Source organism: Macrobrachium nipponense, chromosome 26, assembly GCF_015104395.2.
Source record: "Macrobrachium nipponense isolate FS-2020 chromosome 26, ASM1510439v2, whole genome shotgun sequence".
In the NCBI taxonomy this organism is placed as follows: Eukaryota; Metazoa; Arthropoda; class Malacostraca; order Decapoda; family Palaemonidae; genus Macrobrachium; species Macrobrachium nipponense.
The window spans coordinates 42,405,600-42,419,088 of NC_087215.1; the positions used below are offsets into that span (position 1 = coordinate 42,405,600).

General features: G+C 36.9%; 1 protein-coding gene across 1 annotated transcript; it reads left to right on the forward strand.

Moving 5' to 3' along the window:
* The first annotated feature begins 122 nt into the window (after positions 1 to 122).
* On the forward strand, positions 123 to 1,793 carry LOC135199649 (uncharacterized). The gene is made up of 2 exons (XM_064227807.1): positions 123 to 563; positions 1,068 to 1,793. The coding sequence occupies exons 1-2, from the start codon at positions 336 to 338 to the stop codon at positions 1,791 to 1,793; spliced, it is 954 nt and encodes a 317-aa protein (XP_064083877.1). The 5' UTR covers positions 123 to 335.
* The last annotated feature ends 11,696 nt before the right edge of the window (positions 1,794 to 13,489 follow it).

Consider the following 13,489-nt stretch of genomic DNA (forward strand, 5'->3'; position numbering starts at 1 on the left):
TGAAAGAAGACGACAATCATTCTCAATGAAAACCGGTGATGTTCCAGTTATGAAAAGCATTGTAATAGCACCAGTATATAAAGCCCCTCACACAACCATCGCATCAGTTCTACAGAAGGCAAAAAGGCTCTGCATAAGCTTCCTTAGTTAGTTATTCCTTCTCGACTTCACCTGCCACACACTATCGAAAGCACACCCTATGACCACTGCTCGCACCAGCAGTTTTCCTGACGCAGCAATATCTTAAACCAACATAAAACACAATCTCGCAATAAAGACGAGAAATTACATAAAGTCCTCAAAAGACAACGAGAATCCCTCGCTATAAGTAAATCATGTCACAGGACGGATACCACTACTGGAACGCCACCCCGGCTGCCACCCATCCCGCCCACCAGCAGAATGAAGGGCGCTCCAGACTCCTGAGCTCCGTCTTGCCAGAGGTCTCTTCCGACACAGCTGCTGCCTTCGGCGACCACGAGGCCTCCGACGCTTTCCATCTCAATGTCGCTGCTCATGACGATTTCCTACTCACTCGCCACCCGGACGATGGCGATTTCTTGGTAAGTGTGCGACGCCCACCAACACTCTCTCCACATCCTCTATCCATCTACACACACACACACACATACACACGTTTCTCACATACAACCCAGGACAGAATTTGCTAACAATAACATATAGCGGACTAAAATTGGCTGAGAATTTAGCTAGCCTTGCAGGGGTAAAATATTGGGGAAATATAACATACGTTCAATTCATGTGGACATAAGCGATGAAATTCTCTTCCTGCTTTTGTTTTCCCTACTCCCTGTTTGCCTGGCTTAAAAGCAGAAAGATCACAGGTCTCTCTTATCTGGAGAGAGAGCGAGTCCATGAGATGGTGCCTTTTCTCGTCTTCTTCAGGTTTTCTCCACAAAAGGGCTACAGAATTTTAAAAAACACAATAAAAAAGGATTTATATAAACTGAAAAATAACAACTCTTACAACCTCCCTTCTAAAAATTCAATTCCGTTTATCACAAACTGTTTTTACTAATGAAAAATGTTATGCCTTTATCTTCCAGAGATCTGGTGTGGACAGTCCTAATGAAGTACAGCCTCCCCTCACTCAACTTAAAAGGCTGAGTTTGGATGACATCCAAGACCCACTCCAATTACAGGGTGAACCACTCGACCTGAATCTTTACCTTCATGACTATCAAGAGCCACCATTAATGGATGGAGCATTAGGCTTTACACCACATCCATACACAAGTCAAATGGCTCATCATGCCAACACTTTTTCTGAAAACATTGATGATGCTGCCGGCAGAGATCCCTATCATGTCAACAACATCAATGGGACCAACCAAATGGCCAGACCCCCCCCCCCCCCCCCCATTCTTCATCATTCCACCCAATTTCCACCAATGTTGCTCCCTAACCATATCCAACAAGACCTCAAGTCTCCTAGTTACCCACGAGATCCTGCACTCCACAGCAACCCACACCCACACCCGGCCTCTGAGTCCCAAGACATCCCAACCAGCAATAGCAGCTCTAGAAAAGGCTACAGGCATCGCCATGAGAGGGTTTACGGACTTCCTGAGGAACAACAGAAGAAAAGGAGCCAAATCCTCAACAATGAAGCCTCTCAGTTGTACCGTCAAAGAAAAACTACGAAGGTCCAAGACATCGAGACTCAGATGAAACAGGAAGAAGAAAGAAATCTGAAACTGAGGATGATTTACAAACAACTTCAGACACAGAAGCAAAGACTTTCTCTGGACCAACTGCCAAACCCAAATTAAGGATCATTTCCTCAATCACACGATAAGGTTAAACACTCCTGACAAACTCTTTCCATAATGTTAAAAAAATTCTTTATTTAATTAATTTATTTACTTATTTATTTGTTATATTTATAGAAATATTCTGTTTACCAATTCCTACAGTCTAATTTTCTACTGTCACAATTATACCAAAATATCTGAAACAGTAAGAAGTATACCTTTCATTTCCCTAATAGACAGCATACATATAAAATGCCCTTCATAAAATAATAAAAATAAAATCAATAATACATAAGTAGAAGACCCTATTTTTAATATGTTATACAGGTGTATGCCCCTACTGAAGAGAGTGGAGAAGAAGAGAAGGATGAATTTTATGAAAAGCTAACTGGAGTTATACAGAGGGTTAGAAGACATGATATGTTGTTGCTGATGGGGGATTTTAACGCTAATGTAGGAAGAGAGTATGATGGCTTTTAGGGAACAATTGGAAAATTTGGAATTGGAGTTAGAAATGATAATGGGAGAAGAACTCCTAGAGCTATGTGTGCACCTGGTTATCATAACAAACACATATTTCAACCATAAATTAGAGCACAAAACAACATGGGTGTCGCCAAATGGATTGGTACAAAATTTGATGGATTATGTTATTTTAAATCAGAAATGGAAGAAGTCTATATTAGACACCAGAACTTTTAGGGGCTGCCGTGTTCCTTCTGACCATAAACTCGTAATATCCAAGATTAGAATAAAGTTACAGGCCAATCAAGAAAAAAGGGAAGGAAGGAAGAAAAAGGGAAACTATAAAGTTTGATGTTGGATAAGTTGAGAAATGAAAAGAGTTCAAACCAAAGAGCTTTTTAAAAACAAGTCAGTAGAGGTGAAGGTAGGATGGCAAAATTTGCTTGGCGGAATTAATTGGTATGGAAAATAATGGATATGGATTTAGGAGGAATCCTGGAGGCAATATAAAGTTCAGATACTAAGGACGTAGCAACAGAGGTGCTAGGTTATAAGAGAAGTAACAGCAAACCTTGGTTCAGTGATGAACGCAAAAGTTTTAAGTGAAGAGCACAAAGGTTGAGAGTTCAAATGGACGATGAACAAGACCTAGAGAAGAAACAACAACTAAAAAGATGAAGAAATAGAAAGCTGAGAGAACTAAGTGATAGGATGAAGCATGACCAAAACATGTTTTGGAAAGAAAGAGCTACTGAAGTTGAAGTAGCTATGGAAATTGGCGAGAGCAGGGCTATGTTTGAAGCTGTGAGATTCTTGAGGAACGCAAGCCAGAAAAAGTTTGGAGGGAGTGTTGGTCCACAGACGAAATGGAGAAAAGGAATCTGTTTGCAAGGTATTTTGAAAGACTCCTAAATGTTGATACTACCAGTAGGGATGAGTGGACTGCAGATTTAAACGGGGCACTGGAGGTACAAGAAGAAGATATTAGTGCAGAAGATGTGAACGAGGCCTTAAAATCTGTAAAAAATGGAAAAACTGCTGGCGTGTGCGGGATAACTGCAGAGATGCTAAAAGCAGGAAGACGAAGGATGATAGAGGCATTAAGAGATGTTTTTAACATAGTTTGGAAAACAGAGGTGGTACAAAGTGATTGGAAAAAGGCAATTATGATACCAATATATAAAAATAAGGGAAGCAAAGGGGAGTGTGGTAACTATCGGGGCATAAGTTTACTGTCAGTCCCAGGGAAGATATTCATGAGAGTAATACTTAACAGAATAAGACCTATAGTAGAAGAGAAACTTAGAGAACAGCAGTGTGGTTTTAGAAGTGGTAGGTCAACAGTGGATCAAATTTTCACCTTAAGACAGATAATTGAGAAGAGATGGGAGTATGCAAAGCCAATATTCTGTGCTTTAACAGACTTGGAGAACCAGCGTATGATTCAGATGCGAGAGCCTGGAATGTGGGAGAGTGGAGCAGAACACTATGGTATACCACTGAAAGTGATAAGGATACTAAAGAACTGGTACCAAGAAGTGTGCAGCTGTGTACAGCTGGATGGACAGCAAAGTGACTGGTTCCCAGTTGGAAGTGGGCTAAGACAGGGATGTGTTATGTTTCGCCCCCCTTTGTTTAATGTATATATTGACCTATATAATGAGAAAGAGTGATGGAGAATGAAAACAGAGGGGCTAGTATTGGTGGAGAAGTTTTTATGGATTTGGACTTTGCTGATGATGTTGCGTTGGATGCTGATACGTGGCTGGTGCTGGTAGGTATGGTAATGAGGATGGAGACAGAGACACAGAATTTTGGCTTGAACATCACCACAAAGAAGAGCGAGATCATGGTTGTGAGTAAGGATGATGATTGGGTGCACATGGAGGATATGACAATCAGAGGACAGGAACTCAAGCAAGTTGAGATGTTTGTTGAAGATATACAAAGAAGAAAACTAGGAGCAGCAAGAGCTTTTGAGGTTCTGAGAAAAAACGTTTGGTCAAGGCATGAAATCAGCTTGAAAACTAAGATGAGAATATTCAATGAAGTAGTACTACCAGTTCTGATGTATGGCTCGTCCACCTGGGCACTGACCAGAACAGAGGATAAAAGGGTGAGAATGAAGCAAAGGCCAGTCAGTACCAGAATGAAGAGGGGAAGGCTGAAATGGTTTGGACATGTTGAGAGGATGGATGGGAATAGAGACCGCAGGAGAGCACTGGGAGCAGTACAAATAGGAAGAAGACCGCTGGGCAGACCAAGAACGAGGTGGATAGACATAATTGTCAGGGATCTTGAGGATGAAATCCAAAACTTAAAGGATCCAAGGGAAATGGCTCGGGATAGAGACAGATGGAGAGGAACTGTATCAGCCTTATGCCACTACCCAGTGGCGGGAAAATAAAGTAAGTAAAGTAAAGTAAGTATTGAATGTGATTCTTGTATTAGGAGGATTCAATTCAATTTCTGAGGATTGATTTTTCAGTGTTACTGCATTCTGCCAGTACCTCGCCGATGGGAATCATTCTTGGAGAGGAATGCAGTTACAATCATGCGTAGCTTTATTTATTTATAAAAATAATAATAATAATAATAATAATAATAATAATAATACACGTGCTTTACCTAATATAATTCACCTAAATAAAGCAGCTATGTTATGAAATCACTTAATATCCGTAAGGACTATGATTATATACAGAATATAACAAGAAATCTATGAAAGTCTTGATCATTCATTGTTCACAATAGACTTCGGTAAATTGAAGTTAATAAAAAATAAACTACGACCACAGGAATACACAGGAACGAAAACAAAAAATAAAAAGGAAAGACGGCTAAAGATTAGGATAAATTACAGCACTGAAGGGAAACTTCGAACCATCCACTTGCAAAACTGGAAGTGGGCTTCCCAAAAAGGATCATGTTGACATCACAACGACAAATAAATACCTCACATTTGTTCCTTACCTTTCCCATCTCCGTAAGACTTCCATACCAAACCTTTTGAACGTATTGGTCTTTCTACCACTTAATCTTATCTCTCCAACTCAGATATCATTCGATTTTTATTGGAATATTTTCATCCGGACTTGCATTTTTCCTCATAATATTTCTTCTTCCGTCTCCTCTCTGGATTTAGTTTTCTGTAAAAGGAAACCATCGAGATGGCCATTTGTTTGTCCGTCCGCACTTATATCTTAAAAACTACTGAGGCTACAGGGCTGCAAATTGGATTGTTGATCAAACTTGACATATTGCAGCCCTCTAGTCTTAGTAGATTTTACTCTATTAAAGGCTAAATTTAGCCATGATCGTGTGTCTGGCACCGTTTTAAGTGCCAACAACAAAAACTACCAACGGGCATTGAATGATAGTTTCATGGGCTGCGGTTAACAGGTAGACAAGTTGTACAGAAAAGTCAATTGCATCGAAAAAAGTTTTCATACTTGATGACTATTCAATGCTATTCACTAGGGATGTGCTCAAGTTTCGGTATCGATGGTATCGGCATCGGTATAGGTGAATTTCTGGCCGATTCCAGCCGACAATTAACAAAGCCCACTAAACAAACTATATATAGGCATATCATTGTGTAGAGGTTCATTGTTTATCTTTCAAAAACAGATGGTTATCTTAATACTAAATATTGTAATTAACAATTTATTATTGTAACTCTAATTTTAATTAACTATGGTTTTGTCTATATCTATCAGCAATGAGTCATTGCCATTCTGTTGGAGTTGGGAACTATTTTAACATGTGCAGTACAGGTATGGCATCAGTGAAAGGTGCTATGACTCACAGTACTGCTGTTACTACTGCTGCTTGGAATTAGACACCTGCAGTCTATATGACCCCATCATATGACCTTTCAACTTTTGAACCTTTAATATACGATAACCAGAGAACAAGAATGATTTTAGTAACAATATATATTCTACTAAATAACAATAATATGAAGGTAACAGGTATCGGTATCGGCTTTAAAAGTTAGCATCGGTATCGGTATCAGCCAAAATTTTGGTATCGGTGCATCCCTACTATCTACACATTTCCTATCACTGACGGTCACAGGATAAAGCCAGCCTGCGCATCACAGCGTGTGCGGACAATTTTTCGAAAAACCATTATTCGAAAAGCAATTGTTGGAAATGGTTCTTTTTCGAAATCCCAAATTTTCGAAAATAGTAGTTCGAATGTGTAATTGTTCGAATTTACAATTCATCGAAATACAAAATATTCGAATAAGCAGTATTTCAAAATGAATAGTTTGAATCCACGAGTAACGTCGACTTGTTGGAAAAAGCCCGACGACAGTTTTGTATGTTGGCCTTTCTCTCTCTCTCTCTCTCTCTCTCTCTCTCCTCCTCTCCTCTCTCTCTCTCTCTCTCTCTCTATCTCGTCTCTCTCTTTCTTCTACTTCCTTCCGGTCCCTTCTCCGTCTCCCCTTCCCCTTCCCCTCCTCTCTCCTCTCTCTTCCTTTCCGTCTCTCTCCCTCCTCGTCTGCCCCTCTCTCTCCTCTCCAATCTCCCCCCTTCTCTCTCTCTCTCAAAGTGCAGTTATTTGAGAAACAACTCAATCGCATTGTTTGTATTTTAATTACCTTAAATAAAAAATAAATAAACATAAAAATAAACCATGAACAAATCCTTAAACATCTTAAAGTTCCCATTGTTATTTTGGACGGTCTCCTATTTAGAGGAGAAGCTCTTAAACCCTATCATGGCTGAGTTCGTTCAAAGTGAACAAGGAAACCCCATGTTATTAGTAAATGGACATTTATTTGTTAAAGACAAGCAAATACAAGATCAAATTTGCAAATTACTATAAATGTCGCGCTATAACAGTAAAAGATGTTGTCGTTTCTAAAGAACATAATCATGCAGGTGATCCAACTGGCGTAGAAGTGCGGAGATTTATTGAAAAAGTGAACGACGACGCAAAAGGTAGACGTGATTCCCCTCATTATATAATTGCAATTGCATCTTCGGAACTTAGCGCATCTGCAGTTCAGGGATTGCCAACTGTCAACAGTATTACACGCTCAATTAGTAGAAGGGTTCGCTCAGAAGAAAAATGTGGACACTTTACACCCTATCATAGGAAGGATATAGTATTCCCAGTCAAGTAGTATATGATGACTTTCAGGAATGAAGATTTTTTTCTTTTTGACTCACGTCAGGAAGAAGAGAGTTTTCAGTCAAAATTCGAATGCTATTAGCATTGGCATTTACCCCACAAGAGAGAGTCATTGAAACTTTTGAAAATTTAGTAGAAGAAGAGTTATCTTCACCTGAATTACTTCCGGTAATAGATCATTTTGAAGATAAATTGTGAAAAGATATATTAAGAAAACTAATAAATTTAAACTAAATTAATCGTTTATTAACATGAATCCTATTATCCTATAAGTTAAAGTATGTTATAGATTCGAACAATGTTCATTTCGAAAAAGTGCTTATTCGAATATTTTGCATTTCGGTCAATTGTAAATTTAAAAAATTACACATTCGAACTATTTTTTTCGAATATTTGGTTTTCGAAAAAAACTTTTCGAACAATTGCCTTTCGAATAATGGGTTTTCGAAAAATTGTCCGCAAATCGCATCACAGCTCATGGTGACGTCATGCACCAATGCATTACGCCCTCACCTTTGGCCGTCGCTGCGTCCAGTGACGAAAGGACGAAACGTCAAAGGACTCTTTAGCAATTCTAGTTTTGTACTTTTGTACTGGTGAAGAAAATTTCAGATTTGGGTCGATATCATTCTTAAGTATCAAAGACAAGGTCAATAGAGGGAAAATTCCATAATGATTTGTGCTTTCATGTAGCCAAGTGGAAACTATTACAAGCAGAAATTAATTAAAAATATTACTGATACAACCATCATAATCATGGAGACTTTTCTCGATGTAGTCTGTTTTCTAATTATTACTATCATGAAATAGTACACTTCGAGAAAAACATTATTATGATGGTATATCTATATCTATATCTATAACTATATATCTATATATATATCTATATATCTATCTATATATATATATATATATATATTATATACATATATATATATACATATATATAATACGTATAAATATATATGATAACTTGATCACGAAGTATATAAAACGTGATGCTATGTATAAATAAAGGTGTTTTTTTTTTGCCACGAAGGAAAAAATGATATAGATATATAGATAGATATATAGATATATATATATATAGATATAGATATATATATATATATATATATATATATATATATATGTATATATATATATATATATATATATATAGAGAGAGAGAGAGAGAGAGAGAGAGAGAGAGATGTACACACACATATATATATGTAAGTGTGTGTATGTATGTGTGTATATATATAATATATAAATATACATATATATATATATAAATATATATATATATATATATATATATATATATAGATATATATATATATATATATATATATATACGTGAGTGAAGGCTATCGTGAACTGGCGTGAACGTACTACTTCGATATGCTCTTACATGACCTTATCGTCGTATAATCACGAACAAGACATTACCAGAGTAACATTCGGAACAGGTTTCTAGTGGAGGTTGCATCAGCCACCGTAGTTCAGTTCACTAAAGCTTTCAAGCGAACGTTTCATGAAACTATAGGAATTAGTCCTACGAGAATGAAAGGATATTTCCTGTGCAACTTTCCTTCCGAGAAAGTCATCAACTGCTGAGAATAAATTGCTCATCTACTATACGTAATTACAAGTTCTGTGAGGAAGGTGAATGAATCGCTTTGTGCCCATTATTCTTCCATGCTGTTTTTTTTTCGCTTTTCCTCTTTCCTCTGGTGTTTGGAACAGTGTCGAGCCATAACCCTTACTAATGTGGTCATTTTTGGAGCAACATGAATTGCATTGCAAAAATATCTTCAATGTCACATTCTTTAAATTTCAAGTCAAGAAATGATCGAAACGATGCTGGCTCATAGACCCTTGGAATTATTTCTATTTCCTACCTTCCTTTTCTATTCATTCCTTCTCCTTTCTTTAGAATTGTCTCATTTGGACTTCGAGGATGTGTGGCGCTAATTGGCAGATACTGAATCTTCTACTTGAACCGGCTTTGTTTTGTTTGTTTGTTTGTTTGTATGGTGTTTTTACGTTGCGTGGAACCAGTGGTTATTCAGCAACGGGACCAACGGCTTTACGTGACTTCCGAACCAAGTCGAGAGTGAACTTCTATCACCAGAAATACACATCTCTTACCCCTCAGTGGAATGCCCGATAATCGATATCACGGCCACAGAGGTGGCACGCCAGCATCATACCGACCACGCCACTCAGGCGCTTCTACTCATACTTGAACCGGCGTCATGTCGTCCTTATTCATGCTCGAGGTCGTCATCTGCACAGGGCTCCCATCAAGAAGACCGGAGGAACAGGAGCAGCAAGAGAAAGATCCCTCATGACAAAAAAAAAAAAAAAAAAAAAAACCCAAAAAAAAAAAAAAAAAAAAAAAAAGGGGGGGGGGGATCTGCATGAAAATCTCAAAATAATACAGAAAATTTTTCGTTATGAGAATCGATTACCCAAAGGGATGACACAAACATGACTAAGAAAACTCGTATATAAGCCAAATCCCTTTCATGGGGCAGAGCATTTCAAAGTTACTCCACCCACCCCTCCCCAACGACATATCAAGACGAATAGCATACCGTTACCGCTTACGCGTCCGAATATCACGTGTTTAGCGAGACCAACGCAATATCCACTACTGGTGTTACAATGCATTCTAATCACAAGAATGGTATTTCTTCAGGATAGTGAAGACAGTGATGTGGATGATGAAGACAGCGAAGTGGATGATGACAACAGTGATGGGGATGATGAAGACAGCGAAGTGGATGATGAAGATTATGTGGATGATGAAGACAGCGAAGTGGATGATGAAAAAAAGTGGTGTGGATGATGAAGACAGTGATGGGGATGATGAAGACAGCGAAGTGGATGATAAAAACAGTGATGTGGATGATGATGAAGACAGTGAAGTGAATGATGAAGACACTGAAGTGGATTATGGTGAAGTAGATGATGATGAAGACAGCGAGGTGGAAGTCAGAATGGTTGGGCAGCAATACAAAAGAGTCGATGTCTAGAAAAGGTTGAATTAAGAGAAGTAGAAAGATTAGGATAAAGGTGCATTTGGGCACATTTGGCAGTACTCTAGTAATACGTTTAAAAGAAATCTCCTAATACACTCTCACGTGCACACACACACATGTATACACATGTATGAATAGATATAATATTAGCTGACCAGCCAGGCACTTATCAGTAAAACTGAATGACAACTGATAAACTCTCTTTCTCTCCTTCAAAACCCCCTCTAATCTCTCTCCCTTTCCTGTTAAGACAGTTGCTTCAGTTACATTGCTCACCATCTTTGATATTTCATATTTCACGACTTCTCCCCGGTAATCCTATTGGGGCTGAACTTGGACTTGAAGAGCACCAAGATTGTCACTATTCATCTCTGCAACCTCAAAAGATATGGGTTAGACAGTAACATCTGTAGATTTTGAGTTATTTTAACGTTACCACTTCCTACCCTTTTTAACATCCCCCCCTCCCTATTGGGGCTGAACCTGGACTTGAAGGGCACTGGGAGTGTCATTATTAACCTCAGCGACCTCAAAAACTATAGATTAGACACTAACATCTGTCTTTTCAGTTACTTTCATTTTCAATCCTTTCCCACCCCCATCCCCACCTTTTGGTGCCAGTGATGTCTTACCCCCACAGCCTTCTTTCATCAATGCTAAGTTACTATAAGTACACCAAATTTGATTGAAATTCCTCAATGCTTGTCAAAGTGCATGTGGCACAAGCATAAATACATCCGTCCAATTTTATATATAAAGATATATATACAATTGATAAATAAAACATAATTACATATATATATATATATATATATATATAATCTGCATATTTCTAGTAGATTCAATGCCATTAACCCTCATGATGTAATTAAAAATGAGTACTTTAACCTGTAATTAAGTCCTGAAGACGTCGCCGATAGTTAGGGAAACGTTCCCTCGACTAAAATAAATAAATGAAAGGAAACGTGAACCATTTCTTCCTATTCCTGAGATTTTTGCCTGACAAGATAAAGTGTAGACTGATTGAAATTCTAATTAAGAAGATGGTCTTTTCAAACGATGTCGCTGCCTTCAATAACAATTGTCTAAGAGTAACAATGCTCAAATACCATATGTATGTATATATATATTATATATATATATATATATATATATATATATATATATATATATATATATAACACACATACTTAAAACTAGGTATCTGGCAATTGTACTACCTTTCCGTCATCATGACGTCACAAAATGCATTTAGGCTCATATATGTATCAGTACGCTTGATAACGTCAATACGTATAGGTTGACGAAACAGCTGTCGCGTGTAAAAATACTGGAGTAAATGGAAAGAACCCCATTATGTGGCCATTAGTAACATGAACAATGAAGTAAAGAAAATTATTAGAAAATATGAAGCAATTTCAAAAAAGCTGGTTAATAGTGAAAAAGCCATATATATATATATATATATATATATATATATATATATATATATATATATATATATATATATATATGTACACCAATATAAAATCGTTAAAAGTTTTGACTTCTAGAAAGTCGGATGCGTAATATACAAACGAGGACGAAAAGGCGGTGATCAATGACAACAAAGAAAAAGCCAACACCAAGAGTATTAACAGAGAAACCAAAGGGATGAAAACTGATCATTATTACAAAAATAAGTGTTTCCTAAAAAGTGACTCATGGGTCGCAAGCTGTTGTCGGGAAGAGGCCCTATGAAGACACTTGAATCATTCAGATTAAATATTAACTTTAAATTTACTGACATGGTTCCGGATATTCGAGTATTGTGGAGACGCCAATCAAACTCCAGAACGATAACTGACACCCCTACAGCAATCAGTGCGAACTTTGAGGGACCTATGAGAGGATCCTACATATTTTCCCGACTACATAAGGGACAAGTTAATGAACAGACCGCATTTGATGCCAATAGGGGGTGAAGTTTATTTATCTTTTTATTGGATAGAGACCCGATTGTCGGGCATTTGTTGTTATTAGTTGGCATTTTTAGGGCAGGGGCATGTTGTATTAATTTTCTTAAAGAAAGAATTATTTTGAATAAAAGGAAGATTGGTATAAAATGGTTTCATATGAAAACAATTCAATACGAACAATAATTCAAATTTCTTACTAGGGCATCTTCCCCACAACAGCCTGTGATCTATAAATCACTTTTTATTCAACAAGTAGTTCCAGAGTTAGCTAAACAAAAACAAAAAAACGCCCCTCTCTTCTATACCTGATCCTCCTTTTAACCTTCGCATCTTGTGACTCTCTCGTCTTCATTCCGATTCCGTGAACGGTACCTGCGTAACATTTCCCTTTTTGGGTTTTAGCTTCTGATTTAATAAATTACTTTGTTATAATATCAATGAGTCGCGTCAATTTTAAATTATCTAATGTTTGAGTATTTAAGCTTGATGATGAGGCTACGCCTCGAAAGGTTGATAAATAAATAAATAAAAAATGCTGTAATCCGTCTACTGAAGCCCTTTCCTGTGTGTGTATGTATGTATGTATGTATGTATTTATATATATATTTATATATAATATTTATATATATATATATATATATATCTATATATATATATATATATATATATATGATATACATATATATATATATATAGAAATATATATATATATATATATATATATATATATATATAATGTGTGTGTGTGTGTGTGTGTGTATTAAATACTATATAATACATATGTGCATATATTTACACATATATATCATGTCTACATACATGTCTGTATATGTATAATACACAAGTATGTATGTGATATATATTTCAGATAAATACAGAGAATTGACTGGAATATATGATTTAGGCACAAAGCCAAGCACTGGGACCCACAGGGTCATTCAGCGCCATAAGGACAATGAATGCAAGTGGACATTATATAAATAATGAGTTTGAGGAAATTATGTAAATAATAAATTTAAAATAGATAATCTACAGATCAATGTTTAAAATGGTAAAACCGAGAGATTTGATTTCTAACAATTAAAAACTATCATAAATAAGACAATAAATATAT

What these genes read in the sequence shown, in the direction of transcription:
- LOC135199649 (XM_064227807.1), top strand. Translation starts at nt 336, where the DNA reads ATGTCACAGGACGGATACCACTACTGGAACGCCACCCCGGCTGCCACC. An exon ending in CGGACGATGGCGATTTCTTG is followed by an intron (nt 564 to 1,067) that starts GTAAGTGTGCGA and finishes TTTATCTTCCAG; the next exon opens with AGATCTGGTGTGGACAGTCC.